The sequence below is a fragment of the Prinia subflava genome, chromosome 2 (assembly GCF_021018805.1).
Source record: "Prinia subflava isolate CZ2003 ecotype Zambia chromosome 2, Cam_Psub_1.2, whole genome shotgun sequence".
In the NCBI taxonomy this organism is placed as follows: Eukaryota; Metazoa; Chordata; class Aves; order Passeriformes; family Cisticolidae; genus Prinia; species Prinia subflava.
In genome coordinates this window covers 26,614,317-26,640,465 of record NC_086248.1, presented here as the reverse complement: position 1 = coordinate 26,640,465, position 26,149 = coordinate 26,614,317, and the positions used below count along the sequence as shown (strand labels likewise).

At 35.0% G+C, this 26,149-nt stretch overlaps 1 protein-coding gene across 1 annotated transcript in view; it reads left to right on the top strand.

Annotated features, from left to right (window-relative positions):
- Positions 1 to 26,149, top strand: part of EYS (eyes shut homolog) — a 722,813-nt gene that overhangs the window by 495,063 nt on the left and 201,601 nt on the right. Inside the window, exon 35 of the mRNA XM_063389422.1 lies at positions 8,485 to 8,597. Coding sequence (XP_063245492.1) covers positions 8,485 to 8,597 — 113 coding nt within the window. The remainder of the gene's footprint in view (positions 1 to 8,484; positions 8,598 to 26,149) is intronic.

Below are 26,149 nucleotides of genomic sequence, written 5' to 3'. Positions count from 1 at the left end.
GTCCGGGACCCCAGGACCTCCTTCCTGTCTCTGCAACCGGGAACTGCAAGGGTTTGGGACCCCAGGACCCTTCCTTGTCCCTGTGGCCCTGTATTCGGGAACTCTGCCGAGTTCGGGACCCCCCCACTGCCACTGTGATCCCCACGGCCGGGACCCCTGTCTGGGATCTGTGATCTTGTGTTCCCTTTCTGTTATTGTGACCCCACGGTTGGAAAACCCTTCTTGGGGTCAGGAGATGAGAGACTGATTTACCTAGAGGCTGTAATGTCAGATTTATGCTTGCTTATAGTCTTACTAGAGTTTTGCTTGTTAGGAATTCTATGCTTTGTTTGCTGTTTCATTAGAGTTGTGTGTGTTAAGATTTCTATTCTTTGGTTATTGTTTTATTTGGACTTTGCTTGTTTATGTTTATAACTGATCATATTGTAAGACCGCTCTTAGAACTCTTGCACCTTCAGATACATGCTTTGGAAATAAACCACTCTGCTTAGATACTAAAATGCTGTAAGACCTTTAGAGACTCCTATAGCCTGTAAAACGACCTAGGCAAATTGGTGCCCCGTGTGAGGATCGAACTCACAACCTTCAGATTATGAGACTGAAATCAAACTGCTTGCTAAAAGGTTTTGTTTCCTCAGAAGATATAAAAAAAATATTATATGTCCACTTCTCAGCTGTGTCAAGTTAAAATGCCATTAATCTAAATCTGTTAACATGATGAACTATAGATATACTTTCATGTTCTACTACGTTTGTCACAAGGGCAGTAACACCTAACTGAAAGACAGAGCAGACAAAAAAGAGGAGTAACCTGTCAGTTGTTTCATTAAAATTAACAAAAGTTTTAAATTTTTAGTTATTGGTAGAGTTCATTTGGTTTAAACATAACAATTCTTGTTGTTTTACTGCAGTAAGATAATTAAATGCATTGTGGAAGTCATTGTCTTCTTCGCACATCATGGTTAACATTTTTATGTGATGTGTCTACTGTAGATATACCTCTGATCACATAAATCCATTTGACTAACACCTTGGTAACCTTGGAACGCCCACATGCTCCTAAAAACTTTGTTATGCGTCAGGCAGCTCTCCTCATTATCATGTTCCTAACACTTTAAACCACTACTTCTCACCTGGTTCTGAGATATGCCATGTTGGATTCTCTGGAGTATTTTGGGGAAGTGAAGGCATTTGCTGAATGGCGTAGTGTGCCAGCTGATATATTCCTTACCTAGTGTGTGAGGAATGCTCTGTTATCTTGAAACACCTCCTGCTGAAGAAATTGGGCTAGAGAAAAAAATGTATTTAAGGTGTACAAAACCAGAAAAATGGTTTGCATATGTTTCTAGAAGGTGTACTGGCATGATATAAGAAAAGCGTGGATCATGAAAATTTATGAAGAAATTTTCCTCCTCTCTCCCTTCTTCAATGGAGAATCTTCAGTTTGCTTAGGAGTGGGACAAAATTAGGCCTTTCTGAACACATTATACCATATATATTCAATAAAGAAAAGCCTATTTTATTAGAATACTCTCATTTTTATGGGCATTTTTTCATTCTGAAGACACCTTTTTGTATACAGAGGTCTATGTTTTAGATAAGGTGTTATCTCTTCTGGACAGATGTACAACTTCTTGTTAGAACTACTCCCTTTTTTGTAATTCAGCATCTACAATTCATTAAGAAGTGTTTCACACTGAATTTTTCTTTAGAAATAGAATATCCCGACTTGAAAATGACCCATGAGAATCATCAGATCCATCAGCATATAAACACATATGCTTGATACAAAAGTCTCTCAGGTTAAATGTTTGTAGATTTGAATGATTGGTTATTGACTGGACAAGAACCAGAACTAGAGGAGCTGACAGACTTGGACTGTAACTTGAAAATTAGTTCATGGTGATGGACGAGGAACACCTTTCCCTAAGTACTGTAATACTGCAAAATGTTTTAGCATGGTGTTCAACATGTGTCACTTCAGTGTCACTGCAAAGGTGAAGTGCAGGGAGATGAAGTGATTTCCACAGCTGACAGAGTCTGCACTATTCACGAAAGGTAAGTCCATTTTCCAAATTTCATTCTGCATTTTCTAGTCCTCTTAGGCCAATATATTTTCCATCTTTCTTAGGGACAAGGTGTTGTACCACATTAAACAGAGATAATTGGAAAAAGGTAAATTACAGTAGTTGAACTTACTAAGAATCACAATAAAAAATGCAGTGAATAATGCATTATGGTTATAAGCGTAAATACTAAAATTTTTTACAAAAGGGGCAGACATAGCTAGCCATAAAGCTTAGGAAGGTCCTTCCTCACATCAGAGTTTTCTTATCCCTTCTGAAATGCAACATTGCACTTATTACAGTGCAAGCCAAGACCAAGTTTAAAAGATAAGGATCCTAGCCAAGGATGAACTTTCCTAAAAACAGTAAGGGAATTTCTCATACTCTTGAATCTTTCAGACTTACTGGTTTTAATTAATCCTTTGTGGTTTAATGAACCATTCTGAGCTACAACTGTCAAGATCATGGAAAATTGACAGTTTCAACAGCATAAGTTGAAGCACTTATGCTCAAGATTTAGACTGCCAGTCAATTTAGATGAAGAAATGATGCAAGAGGAATGTGAATGTCAGTTATGTGGTGAGCTGGCTCCCCCAAGTCTGGGACCAGGCAGATGACCAGTCTGGTTTCCACTGTGCAGAACAGCAATGCAGGAGATGGTTTGCAAATTCAGATCCAATGTGAGAGGATAGTCTCTCTCCTGCTCTACAGCACAGGAGACTGGAAGTACTGTTAACTTCCTGGTTTCCCATAGCAGAACCATCAGGGTTGCTACTTTTGTAACCCCTGATTTGAGAGGCTGGAATAAATGAGACACAAAGAGCAGAAATGTAATCCTCTACCATGCTAAGCCTTTTGGGGATTTATTTTCTCCCTTTCTTCTGCCTATATTATTATGTTTTACTATTCTTGTTTCACTAAATTCTAATGATAGGATTCAATATCCATGGCAGATACAATAAAAGCATATTCAGGGTAATAAGAGTAAATTCTTTAAAAGATTTAGTAGAGGTAGTTAGATAAAAAAAAATCTGGATTTCACTTACCTCTTGAGCTCCTTTTTAGTTGTGTTAGTATAATTAAATTAAAATTATTTTGGGATATTTGGTCCAGAATCGCAATATCAGTGTAAAATCATTGGTTATATTAAAATATGAATTGAATGAAACGTTGGTGTTATGTATAAGTTTATACTGTATTTCATTTCATAGTCAGTATGAGTCAGGATGGAGAAGATTTCAGTTCCTTTGTGTTTCACCCAATTTATTGATATGATAGCATGTAGGCAATCTTACCAGTACATATTCTCATTTTGCTTTCCCATTTCTGCACTAGTACCAGGGCAGGAGCTGAATCAATATTCCTTCTCCCATATTTTAAGGGTTTTCTTTTATTACTATTGTTTAAGAGCTAATACTGCTTTTAATTCTCCTACATTTTGAAATGTCATTAAACTCTTTGGCTTATACTCCTTTATCTAACAATAAAAATGCTCGTGGTTTAAAATTTGAACTAATTATGGAAAGTGTTATTAAAAGTAAATATTAGGAAGTAAAGTAATGAACAGTATAGATACATCAAAGACACACACTGCACTGACACTGCCTACTGTAGCAGGACTTCTCAAAGGGAGGTACATTTTTCTCTCATTAGTAGCTATGCAAATTAACCAGACAAGTCTTGTCCATTTTGCTTGAACTACCAGAGTTAAAATGAGTAAGGATTATTTGATTTTTAAAAAATTTAAATCAGCAACAAACATTTTTCTGTGATGTCTGAGCCACTAATATTGATTTTTAACAAAGTCTTGAAAACTTTTGGGCTTGAAGAAAGTATACATCCCATATTTAACATGTTGCCTTGAATGCAGACAAGTTTCAGTGCTCAGTAAGTGAAATATAAAGGTAGAATAATGTCCTGTTGGATTAAGCCCATTCTGATTGTCTTGCTGCTAATTTGATAGTCTGTACATTTCTATTTTGTGTATTTCTATTCAAATAATTCAGTATGTAAGAGAGAGAGATAGGTTTTAAAATGACATTTTTAACGAACAAATTCCAAATTCTTCTTTAGGGCGAAGAATCACCACCACAACCCATGGAACATAGACATGGAGATTTTTGTGGTTTGGGGTTTTTTGTTGTTGGTGGTGGTTTTTTGTTTGTTTTGTTTTGTGGGTTTTTTTAATATCATTTTTGATTTTCATATTATTTCTTGACTGGGCTCAGTATTGAAGTTCATTTGCAGTAGGATTGAAGCAGGTTAAAACTGAGATGGTTAGCCAAATTTTTATGGCCAATTGAAAAAGAATACAGAGGTGAGATTATGGCTTGCTTAATTTAAGAGTTTATTATGACCGTTTCAAATTATTCTAATCATCAGCAGAAAACAAAACTGCAGTAAAGAAGCTGTTATCTAAGTTGAGGGGTTTTTTTGAGTTATTAATTTCTAAATGGTTCACCATCATTTTAGTAAAAACAAGTTAAATTTTTATTAAGGTACTCAAAATTGTGCACTTGGGTTATTTATTTAAATTTGAAATATTGCGCTTAAAAAGTTTTGTAGTCTATTGAAGAGAGTTCTACTAATCAGACTCCAAAATTAGACATGTTTCAGGAATCACAAAGGTGAGAAAGACTATTAAATAGTGTATTCTAGTACACTGTAATATCTATAGTGAGAATTTTTAAGATACATAAAATTTATCTTGAGTGGAAACAAATGAGGAAAAATTGTGTTATGCTTTGTTTTTTTTCCAGTTAATCATACTTTTCGAATAAATTCTCAGATCATAAGCCAAAATCTCATTATATTATTTATGAATCTGTAGTGAATTGACAGCTTGTAGGTTCATTTCATTAGGAACTCCTTCTGGGTTAATTCTATCTAGCAGCACCTTAATTTGGGCTCGTCAGTAAGGGATGTTAATAAATTATTTGGCATATATGTGTGAACTTTTCCTACAAGGTAAGTATCTGTACTCATTTTTGTCAAGTATAAAGGGCATTTAAAGAGCATGGTTACTATATGTCAAACATATCTGAATAGATACTGAATTTTATTAAACTAAATTTCTGGTGTTGCTCTGGCCCTGACATTTTCAGGCAATTTAAGTGTTACAGTTTGTCTGCATAATAATATATTTTTGTAAATGGAAGGGAAGTCAACTACATGTGAAGTCTACATTTTAATATTCTACTAAACACAAAAGGTATCTGTTCTCAAAAATAAAAAAATAAAAGCCATGTAGTTTTGATTTTATATATATCAATAGCTCTTATTCCTTTATATCTCTAAGATATTGGTTTTTCCTAGAGATAGTATAGCAGAAAAAATGCAAGTAATTGTTTGACCAAAATATTTATAATGCAGTTATAGTAAAAAAAAAAAAAAAAAAAAAAAAAAGGTAATAATTTTAGGATTGCTTTAGAGGAATACATTATCTTCAAAATATGCCCATATTAATGTAAGAGAATTTATTAGGAGGCCAGACAGTAGTGACAGGAAGGAAACTATTACTGTTATAGTGTTTGGGGAAATATACAGATAAATGCTGATTTCCAAACCAAGTGACTAATTTGGTCTTCGGTGTGAAAAATGGACCATAGATTGATATAGTGAATTTTCCATATACCAGAGCCTTGGATGAACTTAACTTGGCACAGTAGCTATCATAAAATCATATTGTATCTGCCCTTTGCATTTATTGCTTTCTTTTGTTTTCTTTTTTGTTTGTTCATTTTTACAATCCCAACAAAGAGGGCTTTTGTTGAAAAACATGCATGGTATGACTGAGACAATCATATGAGGCTCAGGGAGAAAAAAGCAGCATAGCTTTAACAAGTTGATTTATGCAGCCAATATTAAAACACTGTTCAATTGTTCATTATGGGAGGGGCAGTGTTACAGGTCCTATGTAGTTTCCAGCTCAGAATCCTGTAACTATTTCTGTCTGTGTTCATAATAAATTTATAACAGATCCTGCATCCTGTTAATTTGAAAATCATTTTATTTACTATTTTTAAAAGGCAAGGGAAAAAAAAAAACCAACAATCTTCTCCTACAAAAATTAAAACATGAAGCTTAGTAGGGCAAGACATGTTTAAAGATTACCTGGTGTATTTTATTATAATGATGGCAGCAAAACAGACTGCTGAGTGTATGTCCATCTTGGCAGTCCATCACACTTATGGTTCCATGCCAGAGTGGCTGGCAAAAGAGGAAGAAAAAGAATGCTCTATTGTCTGTAATCCATATGAATAGCCTCTGCCAGCCCTTTTGGTATATTAAATAGTACTGGGTTTTAATGTACAAAGTTAACTTGGAGGAGAGTGTTCACATCCAGTTCTTGAATGAGGTTTTTGGGGTTTTTTAGTTCTAGAAACCTTCATTGTAATCCTCTGTGTTTGTTCCACAGAGAAACCATCTTCCCTTTGCCACACTTGAACTTCATTGACTTTAAATGCCACCTTACAGATGGTTACATAACTTTCCACATTGTTGCAGTGTAATAATGTCTCTCTTTTACAGTCTTAACTTCCTGTAAACTTTTTCTGCTAAGGAAATAAACAATAAACTGTTACTGAATTCTTTGAGCCCTCCCATGGGTTGGAAGGCCAGTTAATTCTGTTTATGGTGTATGGCATGGCACGCTGTGTTATATTCCAGAGTGGTTGAGCAGTGCAGAGAAAAGCAATTCTCCTTGCTTCAACCGTATCGTCCTTGCACAGTCTACCTGTCTGCTGGGAGGCAGACAGCTCTTCTTCCCCTTTAATATGATTGATTTTTAACCCCATTTACACTTGTACCATCCACAACACACTATGTCAGAGTTCCACAACCTAATTTTCAGTTTTATGAAAAGCAAACCCCTTACCTTGCTTTCATCTCCACACAGATTTATGTCATTTTGTGTTGTTTTGATTCTGTATTTTGAGAAGCTTAAAACTCTTTATTCATTTGCACACTGCTCTGTTCTGTCTCTCACTTACAGTGGGTTTTCCTGACGGAAGATTCCTGGTGTGTACAGTTACTCTGTTCAGAAACTCATATATATCATCATCCTTACATATCTTAAAATTTTGCATATTGTGACAGTCTTGCCCATTGTGAAATCCAGTTCCCAGGATTTTGGTTTTGCTATCCTAAGTAGTGCAGAAAACATTGAGCCACTGAAATACATTGAAGACCACAGACATTAGACTTGCAGAGAGAATTCCTAGGGACTCACCATATTGAGAAAGCTCCCTATTTAGTCACAATTTTTCTGCTTCTGTTTTAACTATTCTTCTAATTTATTCAAAGCCTTCCTTGTCATCCCAGGGGTACTGAGTTACTTTAGAATCTTTTAACACAAAAACTTGCTAAAATCTTTTGGAAATCAAAGGCTATGTGCCAAGGCACCCTTTTTCACATAGTCAGTGTTCCTCCTGTGAGTTACAATTTCCCTTTTCAGAAACCCTCTCAAGTCTTCCCCTGCACATTACTTTCATTTACATATATGTTAATTCTGTTCTTCAGTATAATTCATAATCGCTGTCTTGAATGGAATTGAGACTTACTGATCTGTAGTTTGAGGTGTGTCCTTGCATGCCCTAGTCTTGTCCCCATTTTCAAAATCATATAAAGCAAAAACGCAAGCCCCTCTCCCCTCCCCCCAAAAAATCCATGTTTACCATTCCCATGGTTTGAATGCCATTTTAAGTGAAGACCGCAGTAATTTCCCATAAGAATCCCAGGCAAACACTGTTCGATCTTTCTCCTTTTTTCCCACTTTTCACTTTTTGGTTTGTTGGGGTTTTTTTGGTTGTTTTGGGTTTTTTTTTTAAACATTTTCTAGTAGTAATTCAATTTGAGACAGATCTCTGATGTACCCCAGCTAAAAAGGGGTTCTGTCATGGAACCTCCCAGAACTACTCTTCATTAAATTTTGATTTGGTGAGTCATTTACATTTCCTGCTAGAGTCTTGTCTCTTTGAACATTCCCTTTATACTTAGCTGGTCTATTAGCCCTAAAGCCTTTCTGGCAGGCTTAATGCTCCTGTTGGGGTTTTAAAAGCATTTAATGCTTTCCATTATGCTTTCAGCAAATTATTCCTCAAGATATTTTTATTTTGCTTTCTGCAACTATCTAAACCTGATTTCACTGTTAAAAATGGGTCCTTGGCAGTACATAACTTACTGTTGTCTGTGTTTTCAGTGCCCCTGCAGTGATTCCCTTTTTTAGTAGGTCCTTAGGCATCTTTGAAACATGATTAATGGTATTAGAAATTTTTTGAGTAAGGACATAATAAACTTACAAATTTCAAATCTTCCCTGTTTATCATTCCCCATGATCTGTATTGCTCCATAGAAAAATAAATATCTTGGTCACAATGACAACAAGCAAAAGAACTCTGTGAATTTTTTTCCTTTTCAGATTTCTGGACCTGTCTACAATTTCACTGGCTGTATAAAAGTCGTAGAAATCAATAACGTCGGACCTTTCAGCTCCTCTAACTCTGTGGGAAGAAGTAATGTTGACAATTGCAGGTAAACTGCCCTCTATGCCTTTCCAAATCATAAGAAATTGTTTGTGCTGATTTTTCTTTCTTCCTTAGACTGAGTGACCATTTTAGATAATTTCTACAATGGTTATTGTTGAAATTACAGAAAAAAAAGAGACAAAAAACCCTAGAGAGACAGATATCTTGCTTTCTTTTATGCTTTTAAAGCATTTTCTTTACAAAAGATTTTATTTTTTGCAGAGTAGTTCAATTAAGTTTGACAGACTATTTAGAGTGAGTTGTCACACCCTGAATGCTGAAGCAGTGTACTAAGAAAGATAATCTGCAGGAAATACAGGACTGGGAAGTGGGGAGATGTGCTGGTTGCATTTTACTCGTGACTTTGGGATTTCCATTAATCCTGTTACAAATATGGATGACATGATGCCACATTTACTCTACAAGAGATTGAGAAAAATCCTGGAAAGCCTTGTTTCTGAATATATTTTAAAAACCCATTTGATATCAGTTTTGCACATTCACATTGCTGTTGATCATGCATTGGTTGAAATGAAAGGCCATACAGTGGTGTACAGTAGGATTCTATTCTGGAATATGATAGGTTTGAACATGGAAAAGTGGAAAGCAAAGGAAAACAGAGGTGAATTGCATTTGTACATAACGAAGTCTTTCAGAAGAGAATATCATTTCAGTCATAGGACGTGCATGTCCTAGATTCCTGGAGGACATTATATATATGGCTTTTTACATATGACTTTTTTTCTCTAGAATTAAGTAATAGGTCAATTAATGTTCATGTGCTTGCTTAAACACTATCCTCAAAAGCTGGTGTAACCCTCTAGATCATTAGTTAAATATCTGTGAGATCTTAACTCTCCACTCATCTCCACCACTAACACCTTAATAAACACACATCCTTCTCAAAGTTACAAAAAGAGTGTAAACCCGCTGTCTATTGAACTATCTGCCCCAAGTCCAAGGCATCTAATCTTTTGCCAGTAAAACCTACTCTGAACACAAAATTCAGTTTGTTATCCCTGCACAGAGATGCCACCATTTCTAGTTAGAACAGCAGCTCATTTACTTGTTCAAACTGGATGAAGAAATAAATCTTTACACCTTTCAAGTTCCCAAAAGCATTTTGTTTGGAATATGTTCTCTGAGTGTATTTAACAAATGGCTGTGGGTCTAAATCCTGGAAAAAAAAAAAAAAAGGCCTCTGTTGTGATAAATCCCAAAAAAGAAAGAAGCAATGTCTCCTCTCTTGTCTTTCTGCACAGTGTTTAATCAGAAATTTTCCTAGTCAGAACTATGGTGTTCTTCAAAATGAGAGCATGTGCTCTTGTCTGTGAAACTATGCCTTAGTGCAAAACAGAAATTCATAAGGTTGAAAGCAAGTGAGGAATCTACTTCATGTCTTTCATTCAGGTATTAACTTTTAACAATCATGTTGAAAAAAAATCATAAACCATCTCTGCTGTCTCCTCTGGTTACTACATTAGGAAAAATTTCTGGTTTGCATATGCATTTAGAGCTTGGATGTCCTAAATCATAGGCAAGAGGCAGTTCTGTCTTTTAAACTATTGGGTAAAACCAGGATAACTTAAAAATCAGGACTGTAATCATCTTTTCTACTTTCTTTCATTCTCCTTAATAATATTTTCATTGATACAAGTGCTTACATCCTTGAGCTTTTTGGCACTATTCTTTTTTTAGAGTTTTTCCTATTGAAAATTTTATATAACCATTCCATTAAGTATCAATAGCCTTCAACAAAGAACAAAAAGCAATGAGAAGAGCTTTGTCCAGTCTGTGTATATAACATAGTGAGGGATATAGACCTGAAAGAGGTGGCTTGTAAAAAAAATCTTTGTTCCTTTTAAATTTTATTAGTATAGAATGCTGTGTTATCTGTTATATTATAATCTATAGAACTATATGACAAGATTCATTGAATTGAGTATTATTGATTATGATACTCCCCTTCATAGTTAATTAGCATACAAATATGGCTTATATGACATAATATAAACATTAAAGATTGCTTTATTTGAATCAGAACTCAGTGATTACAGTCTAAAACTGTTTCTTGCAAAAACATATTGTGCATATGTTACTGATTTGGTGAGTAAAATGACATGACTACTTGTAGAGATAAACTGTGGATATAATCTTGTACATAAAAGGATGTTGGAAGAGTGCTGGGCCTTCCCAGTCTGTGCTAAGCAACATGTTCCTTTTACCTCCCTGCTTCTTCAGAATGCTGCAGATAAGCCTAACAGTGTCCAGCCACATGCAGTCCTCAGAGACTTGTCAGCATCCTGGTCCAAATCACAAAAGGCTGAATTTCAACAATGGAATATGTTGTACCTATTCTGCTGAAATTCAGATTAATTTCAATAGATAATTGAAATTATTCTTAATTTCCCTTGGTGAGGAGGTAAATCCATAGACATGGACTGTTTGGAAGCCTGGCAGACATTCTCCTGCCCTGCGACACACAAATTTCATAGCTGTTCACACATTGCCTCTATCATTGTTTGCTTTTCACTTTAGGTATAACATCATCGGTCCTTAAATATAGTTTGCTTCCCTAAAAGCATCAATGAAGCTCAGCTGTCATTCCCCTTTTGTGAGACAGGCCTCTGGGGAAGATGGATTTGTTTTGAGAAGGAAGGAGAAAGTGATTGAAGAAAGCTGTTTAAATAGGGCAATAATGGATTATGTACTTTGCAAATATGAGTAGCAAGTGACTACTAGAAAGCATGGTGTAATTTATATTTTATTTTCAGAATTTGTATGGTTCTGTAGATGCAGTATTGATACAGTTGGAGCTGCCTAATAGTAGTAGAGAACTCTATAGTGTGGCAGACAAAGCAATCCAATTTCTTCTGCAAGAACATCCCTGTATTTGTCGTTCAGTGGCGTTCAGTTTCTGTTCTTACTGTGGTAGTTTTTCTTTAATTGATCTTCTACTTATCATCACCTAATTTTAATCCTTTTGAATGCCCTGCTTTTACATATTTAGCATGCTCTAGTGTCATTCAATTATTCTGCTGGGTTTTGTCCTTCTTGGTGCCCTAGCTGCATGGATTACTTCATTATTGTGGACATGCTGTCACTTCTTAAAATATATGGGTTTGTGAGTAAATTTTAAGCTCATGATTTTTTAATTTCATTGACTCAAATGTGTTCTGCCATCTTTCTAACTGGATGTATTTGTATTTTAAGATACCAAATAGATGATCTAAAATGTGCAAGGAATATAGAGAGCTTTCAAAAACATATTTTAGAGACAGTTTGTTAACCTTTTTGAAACTATTGAAATCACTACATCAGGACAATACCTTTCATAGGAAATTATAATACTGTGTGTTCCTTATCTCAGAGATTTACATTACTGTTAAAAAAATGTTCAGAATTAGGAAATGTAACAAATTGCACCATAACATTAGTTTCATTGGCATACATATCTGACTATCTACTGTCTAAAATAGTGTATCATGGCAAGAATGATCTTTGTTCCTTTAAAATTCATATCTTTTTAAGGCAAATATACATCACAAGTGGGGGAGAATTATTTTAACTTGGTAGAATTAAATTGGAGATGGGGGCAACATGGAAGTTGCCTTTCATGTCATTTTGGAAGCAGGTATTAAATTCTGCTTAAATTCAAGAAGATGTTTGATACAGGCTGTACCAGGAAACTGGATATGATCAAAGAACAAAAACTTGCAATAATCCTTAACATTCTGAAAAATGCAAGATTTCTGTGCATGCTCAGAAGCGCTGAGGTTTCAGACATGAGGCTTTAACTCAGTTAATCTGGCCTAGATCCTTCTGCTATTCATTGGTTTTGCATGGAGTTCATAGGTAAACTTTTACATGATACCACAAGGACAGGAGGGATGCACCACACTGAGGGCTCGTTAGAACTTCCTGCCATTAAATGTAATCAAGGTGAAACAGGAGAAGGCAAAATAAAGGTATGGGCAGGAGGAGTTTGACTCTCTGAGAGCAGACTGGCAGCCATAAAGTACTCTGAGCTATACAGCTTTGGCTTTCAAGAGAGGTTACAATGGAATTGTATCAATTAGTAAAGGTAAGCCTTCAGTTGGTAGTTTTCCAGAATTATACTAGACTGTATAGTTATATAAATCTTGTCATGGTTTATTTTATGATTCTCTTTAAATTATACCTATGTCAGAGTTATGGATTTATAGGCAATTTTGAAAGAGATATTATGATGACCAATAGTAGTAATAGAAGGACAATTGAAAATCAGATCACTGATAAGATATTTTAAGAAATGAAATCTCTTTTATTTTTCTTTCTTCTGAAGAAAGATATTTGTGATGTGTTAATGCAATATAAAGCTTTTTCAAGTGTTTCAGAAAATTTTACCAGAATAGATTTGCAGGATAAATAACTATCACCTCCAGATAGAGTTCAGATGACAGATATAAATGAAGCTTTGAGTCCCAGTATTAAAATCTGGTATTTACTGCAGTTCGTTTCTGTTTTAGTGTCTGGGAGCTACAACTGCTATATATTGCTGTAAAGAGTTCTCTGTAACAGTTTACTGCACGTACTAAATTCAAAGGTTCCAAAAACACACACACAGAGAAAATATATACATGTATACATATACGTATACACCTGTACCTATCCAAGCCCTGTTTTCTCATTACAAAAAAAAGGAAGAATCCTATCTGTGAAACAGAAAAATGCTGCTTACTGTTTGCTTACCGTTTTCCTAAGAGACGTCTTATTGATGGATGCAAACATAAAAGAGTGAATAGGACTCTCACAGAGGAAATAATAGACAAAGTTCTTCATTGCTGCCCATTGGACAGAATAGTGGTAGATTTTTAAAAATATTTCCTTTCTTATTAATTTATATTAATATGTGTTTCCAGGCTGAAGCTGAGCTTTATTTCAGCAAAAACTCTGCTTGATATTTGCATTTTGGAAAGAGGCTCTTGAAAGTGCATTACCCAAGTTCCATTCCATCAAGAGGACTGATAGGTTTCCTAATATATGGCAATTTTCTCAGGAGCTGCGCAATACACTTTGGAGAGCTCTACATGTTTTCAGTAAGCCCTCAGTTCCACTTTCACCTCACTCATGCACTCCTGCACTTTCCAACAAGCTCCAAATCCCCTTCCTTACGTGTGAATACTCCCTTTTCCATTCTGTAGTTTTCTGTGATATTTCTACAAAAATCTCCACAGACAGCAACAACTTTGTGAAGTCAGTCTCCTGTGCAATTTCTCACCATTTTTCCACTGTGGAACTTCCTATTTTTCAGTATATTAGAAAACATCACAACTCAGAGCATCTGACACCAGGAATCTGAAGGTGTTTGATTTCTGTCTTTGGAATGAACTGCATACTTTAAAAAGGGAAAATTCATCTTCTGAAAGTTATTTTTCACTCAGTTGTGAAAGTTCTAGTGTTACCATTCCACTTACCATGGAAAGTGCTTATGCTGGTGCATACTGTATGTTAGAGTTCATCCTAAGAGTCCATAGAAGCCTCAGGTTGGCTTGAAGAGTTTTTTCACGTGAATCCACCTGAACTGAAAAATTTAAAGTCAATCAAACATACAAGCTAGCTCAAAATCAAAAGAGAAATCACTGAGTTTCAAGCTTAAGCTCTTCTGTCCACTTACATCTTAGTTTATTAATAAATGCAAGATCCTATAAAAAGCATTGAGCTTCTGTTATTTGTGAGAGACTACCAATTAAATTCTTACATCTCAACATCTCAATTCTTGCATTACTTGCATTTGTATTTTCTCCTTAACACTTTAAAGTTATATTATTAATTCTGAAACACACACACACACAAAAAAAAAAAGACAAAAAAAGAATATGTAGTGCCCATCAACATTAGAGAAGAAAATTATTAAATCAAGGATAATGACACTACTCAGTTTTATTTATTCAGCAGGTCTAATGAGTTTTCTCTGGTTAACATGGAGATTGGACTTAATGTTTCTGAAATACAGAACAGAAGACAAAGCTTCAGAAATATCATTCATTTGTATTCACCACATGCATGATGTGTTATATTTATGTTAATAACATTTCTGTACAATTCTGTCATAGAGAGTGATAACAAGAATTTGGTCTTCTTTATGCATTTATTTTGTTATTTTTCCCTCTCTCATCTGTTGCTTTTGCTGGCTGATAATTTTTCTGTGTTTGCTTCTTACTCCTTTTCCAGGGCCTGCGTTGCTTTCATGTGCTTTCATCCCTTTACTTGACATGCTCTTTTTTATTTCCCTCATATTTTTTATTTGTTTGCAGTATTTTATTTTCCTTCATAAGTTTTGCTGTCCTATACAATTTCCTTTCTGCTCTCTGTGCATACATGAATTCTATTCTTCTGTTATGTTTGCTTCCTCTTCTGGCACTCCTGTTCAGATAATGACTTTTCAGTGATAGACTTCAGTGTTTAAAAAAAAAAAAGCAAGCAAGAAAGATGTGACAAATGTAATCTTCACTGCTCTTATAAATCCTCAAAATCATTGTAAAATGTTATACAAGTTCTTTATCTCAATCTTTTGAAGTATTTGGTGAAAACTGTTTCTGATGGATATTAGATAAATCCATGTGTCAAATATATGCAGGTGAGATAATGTGTGTTTGTAAACATTACACTTTGCTTGTTTCTGGAAAAGATTGTCTCTCATCAGCATATTACAAAACTATTATGAATCTTCTTTAGGAAAAATGTCCATTTTTCGATTAATAATAGTACTTGGTGGTGTTTATCTTGACCTTAATTATCCCTCTGTAACTTTAGACATATGCATTACACCAAGAGAAAATTGTTTCTTAATTCTGTCAACAGAATTCAGAGACAGTTACTGTCCATTAGTGTGTCTCTGTAATGAACAATTGTAATGACATTGTAATTTCTGCTGAAATTGCCAGGTACTTGGAAACTAATAGGACGAGTATCAAAGGATACCATGCATTTTTTCCTTTCATTTATCAAGGAGGCATTTATTTGCAAGTATATATGTTGATGTACGCATACAATACCTGAGACAGTGTGTTACAGAAAATAAATAATATCTCAGTTAGGTATTTTGGAAAACACCCTGACAGCTGTGAAAAAAAAAAAGGAATATTTTTGTGAATAAGACTCACAGGTTTTTGGGGTTTTTTAAATGAGATTGTCTTTCTAGTACTACTCATGTGTATTACATTATTTTATAAGGTATTGATTTAATGTACTAAAAAAAGGCTCCACTGATGGAGTGCTTTTGCACTCCAGTCACACCTTTGGATATATTTTTGTTTGTTTATATAATATTTAACGCCTCCAGTTACTGATGATCCTTACTCAGGACTACCAAATTTACTAATGGAATTTATAAAGCTTCTTTCGCCCCAAATGCTAAACCATTGCATATAAACTGATCTCTTCATGTGATAAAATCTTTCACACATGGCCAGTGTGGAATGAGCCACATGAAGATTTATCAAGTCTTTGAGAGGGTCTAGCACTTCTCAAAATGGCTTAAATATAGTGAGACAACTTCTCTGGACATGCTTTGTAAAATAAAAGGTTTTAATGATGACAAAAATAATAAACATCATAGAACAAAGAAATATAGGTTGAACACAGTGTAAGAAACACTCTTACATTGGTAAGGCAGTCCAAAAAAGCTTGTCAGTTCTTTTGTGCACTTTCTTAAATACTGAATGACTTTGGTGGGCTATTTGGCACCTTGCCCAATGAAATTGGCAGCAAGCTTTGAGGTTCACTTCCAAAGCCCAACCAGTGCCTCTGTGCTGGCACTGAGCCAGTTAAAATGTGAAGGCTCTAGAAAATTCTAGTTTAACTTCCTTACATGTTCAGAGGTAAATTGAAACTGTTTCCCTTATATAGAAGCACCTGCTCAGGTGTGGAAATGCATTCCGTTCATGTATCACAGAATCACACATTTACAGAAACACAGGCCGGGAGGGACCACAGTGGTCACTTTCAGCAGAACACTCATGGTATAGAACTGAATTTGTTCACAGTACTACATCCAGCTCTGGGGTGCCCAACACAAGAATGACAGGGCCCATTTGAACAAATCCAGAGGAGGCCAATAAGTTGATCAGAGGGCTGAGGCACCTCTCCTATGAAGACAGGTTTAGAGAGTTGGGACTGTTCAGCCTGGAGAAGGGAGGGCTCTGGGAAGACCTTACTAGACCCTCCTGTACCTGAAGGGTCCTTCCAGGAAGGCTGGGGAGGGATTTTTTATTAGGACATGTAGTGATAAGAGGGACTGGGTTTAAACTGAAGATTTAGATTAGGTGTTACAAAAAAATTATTTTCTGTGAGAGTGGTGAGGTACAAGAACAAGTTGCCCAGAGAAGCTGAGGATGCCCCATCCCTGGAAATGTTCAAGGCCAGGTTTAATCAGACTTAGTGCTATCTGGTCTAGTGGGAGGGCCTGGCCAATGACAGTGGAGAGTGGGAAATAGCTGATCTTTAAGATCCCTTCCAACCAAAATCCTTTTATGAATGAGTTTCTAACAACTTCAGGAAGGAGAAATATGTGTTAAAGGCTTCTGTTACAGCGAGAGACTCTGTCTGCCATGGCCTCTACATGGAGTGGTAGATTCAAAGCTCCACTAATGTCCTTGGTGTATAAAGTTGCTGTATCCATCCAAAGCACATTCACAAATCATAGAAGTGAGAGAGATTGCCTGTCAGATGTCTGTTCACTAGGTCTTATGTAGGAGATAAGAGAGTTAAGGATGTGACAGAGCCCAGTGGATCAGCAAGGGGAGATTCTGGGAGGCATGACAGTCCAAAGGACAGCACAGTGCATCCTCCATACCTGGAGCTTCCTCACTGTGGGGACTGATCAGAATTTGAAGGCTGCTGAGATAGGTTAAAAGCCTTATGGCAATCTTTCAGCCTTTCTTACCTGTGGATTATGTGGTTATTTAATGGTTGGAGAGGTGTAGGATTTCAGCTGTATATTTTTAGCTGCAGTAAAGGAGAATGTTTTACATCAAGGATCACAGTTCCAGAAACACTACAAGTAGCCAAAACATTTTGGTTGTTCTAGGTTATCAACAGTGTTCATTTCCTTTTGCCAAATTGCTTTGACTGTCTATACCTCCCTGAAAATTCTGTCATCCAAAAAAGCACTGTTATGCTTGAGCATGATTAAGTTTTGAAATGTAAAAGCATAGAAAAGTACAAGAAAATATATTTTAAAGATTTATAATCTTTAAATATATATTGATATATTTTTCACTAATTAATGTACTTTTTTCATTTTAGATTTCAGCACAGCTTCCCCCAAAACCAAAATAATATTATTAATGTGAAAAAGAAGATATTTCCAAGAATTAAAACAAAAAGATTGAGAACATACCAACTTTCCTGTAAAACTTGCACAGGTTCACAGAATAGAAGCTAAATTTAAAGCCATTTGTGAAAGTTCTTAAAATTTTACTCTATATGTTATTCACAGTATTAATAATATCATGCACCATAGCCATTGAAGTATTCATTGAAAACTTTACCTTAATTCTTTAGAAAAGTTATCTTAGTGGCACAAGACATCAAGTGGTAGGGTTCAGTAGCTTCCTGAAATAATTACTTGAGCTTCTAGCCAGACAGGTATGTGAAAAATAAAATCCTTTTTCATCTACTTTCTTAGAATAGAAGAAATAATCTCAGTTTTGTTCTGTCTATCTAAAACTTGGTTTTAAAGATGAGTGCATATATAGTTTGACACAATTTTGCTTAAAGAATATTTCCCTATATATCTAGTCATACACCTATTATGAGCAGTGGTTAAGGAAAGCTAAGTATATAAGATGACGAATTGTCTAAAAACAATCAAATGGAAAAAGAAATTATCTTGCATGCTTTCTCTATTGAACTACAGTCACACTTAACTTTAGTGCTAACATTTGCTGTTATTCCAATTACAGAAACCTGGAAATGGAAAAGTGTTTTTTTATATACTCAGAAATAATTAAACTTTGAGCAGGTTTCCATGACTTCTGACTTATGTGCAGAAAGTGCCTCGTAATGGAGCTGTAGCTGCTCCTGGTATTGTACCAGACTGCATTGTGAGGAGAGGCATATTAGAGAGAATCAGTGACAATGAAAGTCATACTGAAAGAAATAATTTGCCTACTGCAAACCTGAATTGGTACAATACTTTCTCTTTGACTTTTAAATTTTATACAGAAGTAATAAGAAATCTCCAAGTTGCCTTCAGCTGCTAACAGCCAGAATGACAAGAGAAAAGTTTGGAAGTTCACTTTTATTCTGTCTGGCAGCATTCTGCTGGTATCCATTCTATGTCCTTCACTGTGTTGGTGAATAAATCATGGACTTTGTGACTTATAAAGTAACTGTGGGTTTGCAAAAATGTCATTTTACAAAAGTAAAAGTGAAACAATCATCATCATAAAACCTTGTCTGATTTTATAGAAAAAAAATCAAAAATAACATTCCACTATTTTTTATATTTTCCATAATTACGAAGACAGTTTGAACTTTTCTTTGGCAGAGAACTTTTTGTAGCAATGGTTTGTTTCAAATCTAAAAAGCATCAGGAATCAAAATTTTAAAAACAGGGGTTTTTTTTAAGATGCCCCTTATATTCTTGATATCAAAAATGTATTCTTTACAATGTTATGTATTGTGAACCATAAATCAAAATTTGATATATTAATGTGCAATTAATTTAATAAGAGGTATTAAAATTAAAATAAAGTTCATCTAAAATTGATCAAACATTGCAGTTTTAGTTGAAAAGCCTGAAAAGGGGCAATATAAGTAACTTTTTTGAAATTAATTTTGTACAAAACTTGATATCTGAATTACTTTAAACAGGCCAAACTGCAAAGGGAGAGCGATGTCCTGAAGACTTACTTTTAGTTAATTAGACAAGCGACTCAATGTAAGCTTCTGGAGCAAAATGATAAATGTGGTTTCTGTGTGTGTGAGCAAGAAAGGAGGAAAACAATTTCCTTTCTGTGTACACTATTGATTGTGATATTGGTTGTACTGTATTTCATTGTGTCCTGATGTACAATGTAGCACAACCTAGAAACCATGAAAGATGAAAGATATAATTCAAAAACCCTCAAAGAAATTGGTGATATTTTATATAAAAAGGGATGCAGAAAGACGCTTTAGTAATTCAATGTCTCAGGTGTTTTGCTGAAGTAAGGCTGTGGGGATCATGGTGTGTACAAAGGTAGAACACTTAGTTAATGAAGAGCAGCACAGGATGCAGAGTTGGTTTCTTTAGCTCAGCAGAGACCAGCATGTTAGAACCAATGGCTGAAAGCTGTAACTAAAGGTCTGAATTGGTATTAACTCCCCAAAATAGCTGTAGTATAAATGATGATAATCATTGCAAACTACGAATTAAAGGTGGCTTCTTCCTGTGTTGCTGAGTTAAGATTATACTTCATGTCTTTCAAGAAAGGGTTCTCTAGGCAGCCATAACTTAGTACAGTTGTAAATGCAGGAAGTGCTAAGACCTGAGATGAACAGGAGAGATTGAACTCTAATGGAACCTGCATTTAAAAAAAAAAAAAAAAAAAGGAAGTGATTATGTGCAGAAAGGAATTAAAGAATAAATAAGAAGTAAAGAATAGATGCAAAACACACAATGAGACATGGCTGCATATCTGTTGTGTGTTGCTGAGTCATAAATTGTCTTACATTCTTATTATCAAGAAATCTCTGCATCTTAGATGCCCTCACTCTTAGGTCCTAGGGTATAAAATATTAAATCAACTGAAGTAATATATCATTATTTCTTTAAAAATACAATTATTTCTTATTGTAATAAATTCTTACTTAAATTACTTGATGAATCAGGTAGCATATATTGGCTAAATAATATATGAGGAAGTTATTATCTACAGTGAATAAATGGACTTCTCTTGAGAGCTCCTATGCAAAATTTTATTTTCTATGCAGGATAGGGATTGTTTGTTTAAGGTTGTAATATTAAGTAATGCAAGACTAGAAAGATATATCATCCTTCAAAGGACCTTGGTTTTAAAGTTAAGAAAACAATCTTATCTCCACAATCACTGGATTGCAGTGGAAAAACAAATACATTAACCAGTAAAAGAAACATGAATTTCCCTCCAAATTTTATATAAATATTTTACAATTAACACAATTTCTCAAGACCTAAATTGATTATAAAGAGTTTATATGGCTTTTTTTTCTGAATCTGTAACCTGCAGAACTGTTTAATCATATCCTGTCTGACTCTTGCTCTGCAGTACTATAGATAAACAGTGCATCAGTGCCCCCTGCAGCCTTAAAACACTAGTATAACAGTGAAAAAGCCCCCAACAGTACTGATCTTTGTTGAAATAACTATTCAGAAAAAGAGCAGCTTTAAATCCTGTTGTATCCTTTCCTTTTTTTCTCCTTCCTACTTTAAAAGTGAAATCACAGCTCTTGGGTTAAGAAAAATTTCTTCAGAAATGTAGCCTAAAATTCAAGACAGACCTTGATATATTTGTGAGAATAAAAATCCCTTTTTTTACATTTAGATACTCTGGCATATGAAAAGCAGAAACCAGAAGCATAAGAAATTCAGAATATATGTGTAAACTTTAAAATTAATATTTAAAAAAAGAAGGAAATCCTGACTCTCAGAAGACCAGTTTCTGTAACGTGTGGAACATTCAGAGAATATAAAAATACTGCTTCATCTGTGCTAAACTGTAGATATTTGTGCATTTTCAAGTATATTTTTGAAAATTTGTTCAAAATTATATATAAAATATAAAGAAAAATTTAGGATTTGTTTCCTCTCATTCAGTTCCTACATATATACTTCCAAAGTCATTGCCAAATTTCTAGACACACTATTAGTTATGTATATGCAGATTTCTTTTGAAACTCTGTAGTTTCAGTGAAGCAATGGTTGGCAATAGCAGAAATCTAATGTAATTTATATATGGGGAGAAAGAAGGCTTTCAGCTAATAAAACGATGAGCTCTTAAAATTGCCAACAGTGCCAAAAAGAAGATAAGAATACAAATAAAATTAATTTTAAGAAAACACTTGTCTCTATGCAGAGCATGAATTTATTTTAGACATATATGCTTCTGACCAGTTTTCTGAAGGCAGATTTCTTCATTTTCTCTCTCTCTACCCATGCTAAAATTAAGAGGTAAATAGGAGATGATCCTGCACTGCTAGAATCCATACGAAGTCCTTCTTGATTAAAAAAATGTGACTCGGCATTCTTTAACTGCCAAAAGATTTTTACATCTGTAAGGATGAATGCTGGAGGACAAATTACCTTAGTCAATTGAAAATGCATTAATTTCTTAGAACTAACTCTCTAACATAGTTCACTGATGTTATAAAATGAAGTATTGTATGGAAATGATAGCAAATTATTAAATCTCTTCTGGGCACCATAAAAACAAGTGTGACATCAGTAAGTGGCTTCCAGCATTTATCATTTATAGAATCCATTTCATAATTCAGAAGATATAAAGGATTCTTGATTGAATTAAAGTATATGAAAGAAATTTGGCAGCATTCAGAACCCTTATGTGGCAAAATAGTTCTGGTTGCAAGTGAGATTAGTTTTATTTACAGTAAATAACTTTTTCCCCTCATAATAACTTTATAATATAAACATAGTAAGGTAAATTATGTAATTTGGGAATAAAGGCCTGCAACCTTTGACAGTTTTTTAATCAAATTTGATTAATGGAATTAAATTACTAATTTTTTACGTTAAAAGGTATGTTTATACTTCCTAAGCCCTTTGGAAATGAAAAAGCAAAATCTACTTGCCTTAATGGGTTTTATTTTCATAATTTAAATCTATAGCTTAGATATTTTAGGTCTTAAAAGTCTTATTTTAAGTGCTAAATTAGTTGTATAAATTTTTCACAAGGAAATTTAAGTATTTTTTTAAGAAAGTAAGCAAAGATACTTATATCTTACATCTTACATCTTACATCTTTTAACCACCTTACTGCATTCATAAAGATGTTTTGTTTATATGACAATGAGCTTTTGGCTAATATTATTAAATCTTACCTGCTTTGATACAACAACCCCCTTCAATCACTAATAGCAGTGCTTTTAATATAGCTGTCTTTCATGATTTAAAGTTACTCAAGAAAGAATGGCTGAAAAATATAGCTCAGTTTAAGGGTAAAAATGAGAAATATTCTCTGCCATTGAGAATAGTCTCCCAGTTTTGCCTCAAGTCTCTTTTTTACTCTTGTTTTGAGACTTGTTTTGTAGCAGAAAAGACGAATTAGTTTTGCAAGTGGTGTTGCCTATTGCCAAGTCATAGCCAGGTTTGGGTAAACCATCAATAACATAGCATTTGGGTTCAGGTAGTGTTTAAGACCAAAAAAAAAGCTGTTAGGATAAATAGATACAAATATCCAAAACTTCCAATGTTACCCTGGAAGAGCATGACCACCTGATAATTTCAACATAACATAGTTTTAATTTATTATGTTTTCTACTTTGTTATAGTCTTGCCTTCTCACAACCTTTGAGTTGATAAGAAGATGAGAGGGTGTGAATGGCCCATGTATAACATTTTTCTGTCAAATAATCCACATCAAGGCAAGTCAACTCCTTAACTATTTGTTAATTATTCATAATTTTAATCAAAAATTAATAGTTTAATGCAGAGCAGTGGCACGTTTTTCTGCTGCGCTTGATCTTAGTTCCTGTGCAGTCTTGGATATTGCTCACATGTTGGAAGAAAAGACAGAAATCTGATGACAAGGCATCAGGAGTTCCCTTACTTCTTGTTTGTGGACTGTTATTTTTAATTCCAGTTCCTCACACTGAAGTTAAAACTTCTCAGTCTTGATAATGTTATCTGTTAGTATCTCCCCATGTTTTAAGATTTTCCTAAGTTAGAGTCACGTTCCATTACACATGTTAAAGTAAGAGCAGTCTCTTCATTGCAAACTTAAATTGCTTAAAGTATTAGAAAGATTACTTTGGGTTGTAAGAAGGTAAGGTAAGCTTTATTCTTTGCTGTAAAGGTACATGATATATGGGAAATGTTTTTAGGAAATCTTTTCAATACGTAAAAGTGGTTTGAGATGTTTTTCAGCTATATAATCAAAACACAAATGATTTTAAGTGTGATATAGTGAGCAGAAGTAGAAATTTTTCCTCACTCATCACAGTTGTTTTATTTACTACCATCCCTAGTTGATGGAGAAAGTTGGTTACTTTTCTTAGAATGTGATGAGCTGGAGATGCCCCCCTCTGCATATAGATTGTCTATGAGGAGAACCACGGTGGTCAGCTCAGGCAGGTTTCAAAGATCTTAGGCAGATAATGTTTGACAAAGTGAATTCTGTCCTAGAATTTTATTTGTAGATGAAATTTCTCCAAATATTTAGGAGGAAAAAGACTACATGGGGTGGCATTTTCATGCCTTGGAGATTTAGGAATTGAAAAGAGATTGAACATGTGGTCATAAGTATCAAACTTCTTAATCACTTTGTTACTGATAGTGCTCTCAACGTCATAGTTGCAGTATTTGCTCACTCTCAGATAAAGTCCGACTGTTTGTTACAAAAATACATTTGGGCCAAAATTGAAATAGTTTTCCAATTGCATGAAAGATAAATATTACTTATGCCAGCATTTAACAGTTCTCCTTTAGGAAAATCCCACTAATAAAAATATAACATTACTTAGTGTAGCCTTACAGTCATTCCAAGAAGGGAAAGTCATCTACCAGTATTGCATCTTACATTGGGACATGCTAAAACATGATATTGCTGTAGGGGGAAAAAAAGTTAAATAGTAAACAACAGCAGCCAGCAGATAAAAGGACACACCTATGAATATCCAAAACTGAACTTTTTTATTCTTAAACAGAAACCTCCTATTTCAATCAATACAAGTGGTTGTATACTTTGACAGTGTCTGGACCAAACAATAATAGAAGACCCCTGAAGTCTGCAGTTAATAAAGTGACATGAGATAAAAGCATCATTTAGGAGGCTGATCTCACACTGTATTTCTGCACAGAGAAACTATTGGTGGTCAGAGGCCATCTGGGGGCACAGCAACCATAAAATGGTAGAGTTTTCCATTCCCAGTGAAGTAAGGAAGGAGATCAGAGGGTGGACTTTGGATGCCTCTTCAGTACGTATTTCAGAAAGTCAAAAACAGTCTTTCATAACAAAGTGGTCCTCTTTAATAACAAAGAGGAGGTTAACCTTATGTGCCAAAAGATAAGCCAGTGGGGAAGAAGGGTGGCCTGGCTGAATGGGGAGTTTCACAGGACCTCAGGAGAAAAAGACAGTTTAAGACCTTTAGAAGAAGGGGCTGGCAACTCAGAAAGACTACAAGGATATCATTAGGTCACATAGAGAGAAAATTAGAGAGGCAAAAGCTCCGCTAGAATTCAATCTGGCCACTGCTGGGAAAAATAATAAAAAGTGTTTTCATAAATACATTAGCAGCAAAAGGAGGGCCAGGGAAAATCTCCATTTCCTTGGAGAACATCATTGTCTCCACGAAAGAGGAATAGGCTGAGATACTTAACTCCTTCTTTACCTCAGTTTTTAACAGAAAGGCCAGTTATCTTTAGGGCAATCAGCTGCTTGAGCTGGTAGGAGCAAAATAGATCCCTGTAACACAGGAGGAAGCAATTAGTGACCTGCTGAGCCACTCTGAAGTCTGAAGGGCCAGATGGGATTCACCCGAGGTCACTGAGACAAGTAATGGAAAAGCTCACCAAGCCACTCTCCATCATTTATCATCAATTTTGGCTAAATGTTAAGGTCCCAGATGACTGAAGGTTGGCCAGGAAAGAGAGTAAACCTGGCTGAAAGAAAGATCCTGGAAGTGGGGGAGGGTACTGAAGATAAGAGAGGTGCCTGGACGTGAATACCAGGGGATGCACAGGGACCATGGCTGCTAACAGTCAAGACCAATTACTTCAGCCAGCAGCTCAGTGTGAGTCAACAGGACTTTCCACTCCAGCTTCCCAGACCACCAGGAACCTCCCTGCTACAAGTGAAGGTGGAAACCCAGTGAACATAGCAGGACATGGGGGAGCTGAGGGCACACGGGCGTGCATGAGATACACAACGAGGGTAACAGCTCTCTTCTCATCACTTCTTAAGTAGACCCCAATACCCAGTTTAACTATAAGCTGTTGTTTACTCTCCCATCTGTCAAGCACTTTATTGATTATAAAATAATTTCTTCCTCCCAGAAAAAAATTACGTAGGGCCTATTATTTTAGTTTCTTATCTTTTACCTTGTAAAGTTCTATTTAGGATGTTTAAAGTGCTATATTTTGTCATTCTCTCATTTAATATTACAGGGATTTTTGGACCTGTCATATTTATAACATTCTTTCTTTTGCACTCAGTGAGAATGCAGTAACATATTAATTAAATGCCAAATTACTGATGAATAAAGGATGTTTGTGTTTATGCATGTCAACCATTCTCCAGCATTAAGATATAATTAAAAATTAAGTCTGGAAGAAAGACTAGATGATACATAACACCACTCTGCATCTTTAATTCTTTC